The 8,276-nt window shown below is 26.8% G+C and overlaps 1 protein-coding gene across 1 annotated transcript; it reads left to right on the forward strand.

Moving 5' to 3' along the window:
* The first annotated feature begins 791 nt into the window (after positions 1 to 791).
* Positions 792 to 7,002, forward strand: LOC145836938 (uncharacterized). The gene is made up of 4 exons (XM_082944707.1): positions 792 to 940; positions 1,073 to 1,596; positions 2,623 to 2,715; positions 6,920 to 7,002. The coding sequence occupies exons 1-4, from the start codon at positions 792 to 794 to the stop codon at positions 7,000 to 7,002; spliced, it is 849 nt and encodes a 282-aa protein (XP_082800833.1).
* Positions 7,003 to 8,276: the final 1,274 nt, after the last annotated feature.

An 8,276-nucleotide genomic window follows, 5' to 3' on the forward strand; every position in this document is an offset into this window, starting at 1 on the left:
TTAGTAGAGCTTCTGAAGATAATAATTCATTATACGAAGTGCACGTTTTAATAACTTTGAAACAACTATAAATATTTTTACAATTAGTACAAAATACACAATTTTCAATATGTTTAAACACCGCACTGTTGGTTGGGGTCACATGTTCTTTAATTCTGACGAAAAGTTGTCTTTCTGTCTCACCAATGTACTGGTTGTTCAGATCTCCTGGACACATAAATTTATAGACAAGACAACTTTGATACAAGCTACTTATTGAATCTTTTAGGGAGAAATATTTCCCTACTTTTTCTGATCTATAAGTAATGCGTACTTTTACCCCGATGCTTTCAAATACTGCTTTTATGTTCTTGGCGAATTTCTCTGACGTCTTTTTAACATATGGTATTGTAAAGAATTGTTTCTTATCATCTTTATTTTCAATTAATTCTGTCTCAAAGGTGTCTTTCATTTGTATTTGTTCATCGATAAACTTGGCCGGAAATGAGTTTTTCATCAACAGCTCTTTTACCTTTTGCCACTCCTTATTTTGTAAATCTTCTGTAACGAGATTTTTGATTCTGTGATTCAGGTTTTTTACTAAATTTCTCTTCCACGACTGCGGTACACACGAGTTAAAATTCATGAGCACGCCCGTGCTTGTTGGTTTTCTGAATATTGATGTTATAAACTTGTTGTTTTTTATTGTCACCTGTGTATCGAGATATGGTAGTTTACCTTCTTGGCAAGTCTGGATTACAAATTTCATATCTTGATGCATATTGTTGAGTTATTAAACAAACGGTTTATCAATGGGCTCTCCTCTTGCCCCTTTACTGGCCAACTGGTTTGTCAGTCAATTAGAGACAGAGCTGCTCAACAAAACTGCAAGGCCAAGAATGTACTGCAGATATGTTGACGACATTTTCTGCATTTTCCAAAATAAAGAACAAATAGATCGGTTTGATGAATAACTCAACAATATGCATCAAGATATGAAATTTGTAATCCAGACTTGCCAAGAAGGTAAACTACCATATCTCGATACACAGGTGACAATAAAAAACAACAAGTTTATAACATCAATATTCAGAAAACCAACAAGCACGGGCGTGCTCATGAATTTTAACTCGTGTGTACCGCAGTCGTGGAAGAGAAATTTAGTAAAAAACCTGAATCACAGAATCAAAAATCTCGTTACAGAAGATTTACAAAATAAGGAGTGGCAAAAGGTAAAAGAGCTGTTGATGAAAAACTCATTTCCGGCCAAGTTTATCGATGAACAAATACAAATGAAAGACACCTTTGAGACAGAATTAATTGAAAATAAAGATGATAAGAAACAATTCTTTACAATACCATATGTTAAAAAGACGTCAGAGAAATTCGCCAAGAACATAAAAGCAGTATTTGAAAGCATCGGGGTAAAAGTACGCATTACTTATAGATCAGAAAAAGTAGGGAAATATTTCTCCCTAAAAGATTCAATAAGTAGCTTGTATCAAAGTTGTCTTGTCTATAAATTTATGTGTCCAGGAGATCTGAACAACCAGTACATTGGTGAGACAGAAAGACAACTTTTCGTCAGAATTAAAGAACATGTGACCCCAACCAACAGTGCGGTGTTTAAACATATTGAAAATTGTGTATTTTGTACTAATTGTAAAAATATTTATAGTTGTTTCAAAGTTATTAAAACGTGCACTTCGTATAATGAATTATTATCTTCAGAAGCTCTACTAATTAAAAAATTCCAGCCAAATTTGAATAATCAGCTTGGTCCTGATAAAGGATCAAGAGTAACTATTAATGTATTTAAATAATCCATTTTGTCTTAATTGTTTATAGAAATCCATTTTTGTTAATTACTTGTCGTTTTAATTAGTTGTGTTTTTTACAAATGATATAATTTCACTCAATTTATTTTGTGTTAGTTTAACTAGAGAGTGTTTAGTATTTTGATAAGGGAATTTGGACATTCCGAAAGCGCTTAAGTTTTAATAAAGTTTATAATGAAAAAACTTGTTTGTCTTGTAGTTAAATAATACTTAATTTGTAGTAAAAGTTATAACAAATTTTTTTCTTTTAACAAGCTTACTATTTTTTTAATACTTAACAGCTTTCTTCCCTTAAGTTACTAAAATCCGTGCTAAAAAAATACCAGTAAATATTTTAGATGTTTAACTGTTTTTTTTTTTTAAGTTTTTTATTTTAAGTTTATCTACGTACTTCTTATAATTGTGCTAGTTTTGTCGTTTTTTTAACAACTGTACTTTAATTTAAATTTAAATCTGAGCATTAGTTAAAAACCTAATAATTACCAAAATACAAATTGGTAGTTATTACATTAAAATTGTAATACATAAGAATTTTAATGGCGACAAAGTTTATTATTTAATTCAGAAACTTGAGTCTTAATAAACAAAAAATTTGCTGTATTTGTTTGTCTTATTGTTTAAAATTTTCAAACAAAAGCTTATATTTTCTTTAATTAAAAAATCGCAAATTTTTGTTTATGAACGTTTAAAAAATTTAAAACATCGAGTTTTTTTTTCAGTTTATTTATAGACATTTGTGTATAAATCGATATTTAAGCATAATTTTTATTGTATTTAAATTAAGTAAAACTAATAATATTAACAGCTGATGTACACGAATGTAAGTTTTGTGATTCTCTGTTCGCATCAGTTGAAGTTTTACAAACTCACATAAAAAAGAAACACGAATCATACATTGGTGAGAAAAAGAAATTTGCATGCGAATTGTGTGAATATTCAACTAATAATAGTGGTCATTTTAATGATCATAAATTAACTCATAATAAAATAAAAAGTCATGAATGCCATTTGTGTGGGAAATTTTTTGGTCGTAAACATGTTTTAGAACGTCATATTAAATCAGTTCATGAAAAACAAAAGTTTAAATGCGAACTTTGTAGCAAGGAATTTAATCAAAAATGTAATCTAGAGCGTCACATAAAATTTTTTCACGAAAAACAAAAATCTCATGTCTGCCCAGTATGTGGTAAGAAATTTTCTGAAAAAAATGATCTTAATAAACACATTCGCACACATACTGGTGAGAAACCTTACAAATGTAGTTTTTGTGAAAAATCTTTTACACAAGCTAATAGTTTAAAACGACATGAAATTTCAGTTCACACAAAAAATGACTAAATTAAAATTACTAAAGTTATTTAGCTTAGTTATTTTCTTTATTGATTTAAATAAACTTTTTATAGTCGCATGAGTAAAAGTTTTCAACTTGCGTTAGTTTTTTTTTGTTTATAGCTTTAGTCGTTAGTTTAGTCTTTTGTTTGTTTAGTTAATATATAAACATATTAACAATCATTTACTTATTTAAATCGAGGGTAAGATTTTTATCCTAATATGATACAAGTATATATTTTTATTATAACTTGAAAAATTTATGTTTAAATCCGCTAGTTGTGTTTTGGTGCAGTTGTTAGCTAAATGTAAATGTGTTAAGTTTTCACCAAGTATATTTCTTTTCTTAAAGTCGTGAAAATGTTTTTTTTTTTTATGTTTTAGTATTCAAATGTGTTGATTTTAAATTATATTGTTTTATAATGGTTTTAAATAATAAAAATTTACTTATTTTAAGTAAAAAAATACAACACGAATACTTTTGATAAAATGAGACTTCTTATTCATTATTTTTAAAGTTTTGATTATCTTGTAAAAAGTTTTTTGAAGTCTAATAAAAATACTTATCACGTACTTTTTTCCTTAAGTTACTTAAAAGTTGTATGTGTGTTTCTTTTTTATTCACTTTGATAAAAGTTTATATATATATATATATAACTATCTAAACTTAAAGTTCCGCTGTTTATACTAAAACAATAATATAATAAACATTGTTTAATAAGAATTTAAAGTTCTTAGTTTAGTTTTTTTATTTATATTTAATTTAACATCAATCTATTGTTAACTTAACTTTAAATACTGTTTGTTTTTTTAGTTCCACAAATAAATTTATTTACAAAATACCAAATTATGAATAGTTCAATAAAGTATTTTTTTTTGTATCTTTTTAAACTGAAGTAAACTAGTAATTTTACCAAGTAATATTAAGTATTATCAAGTGAATCTATAATATTCATTAAAAATATGAATCTGGTCACCAAATAACTATAATTCTTTTTACTCAAACAAATAGTAATTGATAATCATTAAAAACTGGCTTTATTGGCTTGGCTATCTAAGATACTTAAGTAAACACTTCAAAAACGAATAAATTACGAAATGACTTTTTCGAAAACGTTATGTTATGGGAACGAATAAATTAAAATTTAGTAAAATATAGCTTTTTAAAATCAAAAAAATATTTTAAAATTTATTTATATTATGACAAAATGATTAATTTTTACATTAAATGTTCGCAGAAATAATCTCGCAAGAATATTTTTTCTCAATCTGAATTTTTAATTTAATTCTTTTTTTTTGGTTACTTGTATAATTTTTCTTATAGTTGATGAACTAATTTAATTAAAATGTTGATAATTAACTATCTTAAGATAAATACATTAGGTCAGTGCTTCTGAAATGGGGTTCCGCGGAACCCTAGGGTTCCACGACATCTCTCAGGGGTTCCGTGAAGCCTTTCAAAATTTAAAAAGAAATTTGAAAGAAAAAAAAACATTAATTAAAAACTTCAAAAAATATGGAACACATAAAATGGAAAACATATATAATTATAGCATTCATTGATCTGCTTAGTGTGTAATTCTGCTTTTAACGGGTATTCATTATTAATAGGTGTCCTGGTTGCGCAAATTTTAGAAAATTTTTTGAATTTATAATTTTAGTGAAGTAATGAAAATACTGATATTATCACTAAAGCAAACAATGTAGGAAACAACGTTTCTAATACAAACGTATGGACCGTACATTTTTTAAAGTCAATTAAATTAGGGGTTCCGCGAAGAAGTTGAACTTTGGAAAAGGGTTCCGCCACTAGAAAAAGGTTTAGAAGCACTGCATTAGGTGACTTAATAGTTTTTTTTATTAACAAAAAATGTGTTAAAAAGTTTTAATAGAAACACAGTGTTTGGAGTTAAATGGTGACACTTAATCTAATCTGAGTGTCTTACTTAAGATTAGGTTACATTAGTACTTACAAATAATATAACTTCTTACTTAACTTATAGTCCTAAATGATACATTATAGCAGGGGTCGGCAAACTGCGGCCCGCGGGCCAAATGCGGCCCTTTAAATCAAAATCTGCGGCCCGCGAGTTCCTTTTTTGCAAAAATATACATTTTAAAAAACAATAAAAATTTAATTTTTTGTAATTAAAACTTACATTTAGGCTCTTAATTCAATGAATACTCTTTATTAATGGTCTAATATTACTTAAATTGTTATATTTCTGATCTTAAATAATATTTTTCTATTGATTACTAGAACTTTTTTAGGTAAATGCGGCCCTCAAAGGTTTTTTTTTCTTAATATTGCGGCCCGCGAGCAAGTTTTTCTAAGAAAATTGACCCGCGAGTCACATAAGGCTGCCGACCTCTGACCTATAGTATTGTTTTTTATCATCAAAATTACTTATCAAATATATTGCAATTGTAGTAAACTGTTATGAACCACTAGAGTAGTTGAACCAATTCAAGTTTAACCATAGTAAAATATATAATTTACAACTAACATTTATCTCTCAAGTATAAAGCTTTTTAAATCTACTGTAGATGTTTATAAAAAAAAAAAAAAAACGTACTTTTATAAAAAAAGATCGCCATTTGATACACTTTATTTGTATTTAAAGTTTATTATTGCAAGTTTACTATTGCAAGTTTATTGTCCATATGATGGAGCTAGGCATCAAAACCCAGGCCACTTTAACAGAAAGACACATGATGAAATAAATCAAAAATAACACAAAAAGTTCATTGTTTAAAACAAAAGGAAAACATATTTCAATATTTTGTATAAATTTGTATACTAACATAAAAATCAAACTTTTTAACCACAAAATTATACTTATTTACGCTTTGATGTAAAATGATCAATCATGGAAAATGTAAATAAACTGAATAACAACAAAAATAAAAAACTAATGCCCCAAGCACATTAAAACAGACTGGCCAGATATATTGTAGCAGTAATGCATGCTTCACTGCTTTGTTAATTGTATAAGAGAAGAGATTGCAAAAAAAGATTAATTTCTCAATGCTTAAATATGATAGTTTTGAATAAACGTTGCTTTTGGTAGAATGGTGAGCCGAAGCCACCTGTTAACTCTTATTTAAGCTGAGTATTATTAAATCGACTATTATGTTATGTATTCTTTATATTGTGTGTTTACTTTGTATATATTGTAATGTGTAATAAATTGTAAAACTTATTGAACAGTACTTAGGTAAATATCACAAAGAGATACTATTTAGAATGTATTAGCAAGGTTGACTTTTTATAGTAATACTTAGTTTATATAATGAGTCCTCAGGTCCTCTATCACTATATTGGCGTCCTCGGTTATATCAGTAAAATTACCAACCTTTTTGATTAGATCAGTCTGAATTATAAAAACGTTTAGTGAAGACTAAAACAAAACAGCAGTAAAAACTCTTGAATATTTTCTTTCAAAATTAGGAATAAGACATTTTTATATATCTTAATCATACAGTTTAAGAGTGCATTTACTAGGAATATTAAGAAGTTTGTAAGAACTTAGTATAAGTTTTCTTTTGTTACATTTCTCTCTACGATTAAGTATTAAAAGTTGTTTAAACAACAGTTTTTGATACAGTAAGTCCACAATCAAAGTTACAAGTATGAAGTAGTAGCCTATTGAATATTATTAAGATAATTATGTTTGTTTCTCGGGAAATTTTTAAGCTAGCCAAGATTAAAAGGTACTTAATTTTTTCGTTTTTTGTGGTTATTTTAATTACCTTCTCTATATTTTTTCAAGTGCCAAGGTGCACAATTTTAAGCAAAAGATGCAGTTTATCTAAGACGCCAACACACGCAAAAGTCGTCAACCGAGCGCAATAAATGCACATTGCAATTGTTTTTTTATAAAAGTATAGGGAGGAACTTTTTAAACCACGAAAACATTTAGCAGCAAAAAATGAGCCTGATGAATAGGATTATTGTTGACTTTTATTCTCAACTACTACTAAAAGCTTCTAACTAACTAATGTTTCGCATTTTGCTCAAAGTAAGCTACAAATGTTTCTATTGTGGATATACTGAATCTGTAGCTATTGTTATATTTACTTTTGTGAAACAAAATGAAAATCTATCTTATGAAAACGATTATTTTAAATAACTGAAGACGGCAAAAAACTGTCTTATAAGTTATGAGCAAGTAATTCTTTAAAATATGTTGCAAATAAGTTGCTTATGTGTAACGATACCGCAAACTTTCGATTTAAAAAACTAAGTTTAGTCGAAAAGAAAGTGATATTTCTTAAAATTATTAGTAAATACTCTATACTAGAGGTTAAGAATAAATGAATAGTCTAAGGAAGCAGCTAATGTACTAGCAAATCATTTAAATACTTTTATTGCTTCGAAAAATAAAGCAATTTAATCAGGAAAGTAGGAAAATATTTTTTGAAAAACTGTTCAATTTGTTTTCACATTAAAACGACTCGTAATTGTTAAAGTTTTTAAAACTAACTACTAAATATTAGTGTGTTATTGTGAAGTTAAAAAAAAGTTTATTTTGTTTAAAAAAAGCTTCTTAACTAGTCTTTAAATAAATGTATGTTTTGGCAAATATACATTTACAGCTGATTTTTCACTGAAACTTGATGTAATTGTGTAAAGGGAGTTAAGTTTTGCACTTCTCTTATGACGTTATTTTCATTCACTTAAAAATAACACTTAATTTCGTTTGGGCTATTATAAGATGATTTTAAAACATTATTTTACAAAATAAAATAATTTTTATCGATGCAGATATTTGATAAATACTTTTAAAATGTTTATAGGAGTAACTCTCATAGTTATTTTTAACAATTGTTTTAAAAACAATTTTGTTTTTTATTTACAAAATCTGATAATCATATCTTTAAAGCTATTTCAAGCCATTTGTTTTGAAGTTGTGTAGCGAAAAGGCGTAATTGATTATTTTAAAACATATTTCAAAACATTATACTTATTAAAAGTTACTTTACGAAAATAAACTTACTTTGTTTATATTATTAGTAAAGCACTTGTTTTAATTAATAGAAACCTTTAAAAGTTAAAGCATTTAAAACTTCTTTTAATCTTGAGTGACTAAAATAAAATTTATTTAAAAAATATAAAACTTAATATAT

This window comes from Thalia democratica, chromosome 5 (genome assembly GCF_965202585.1).
Source record: "Thalia democratica chromosome 5, ktThaDemo2.hap1.1, whole genome shotgun sequence".
Lineage (NCBI taxonomy): Eukaryota > Metazoa > Chordata > Thaliacea > Salpida > Salpidae > Thalia > Thalia democratica.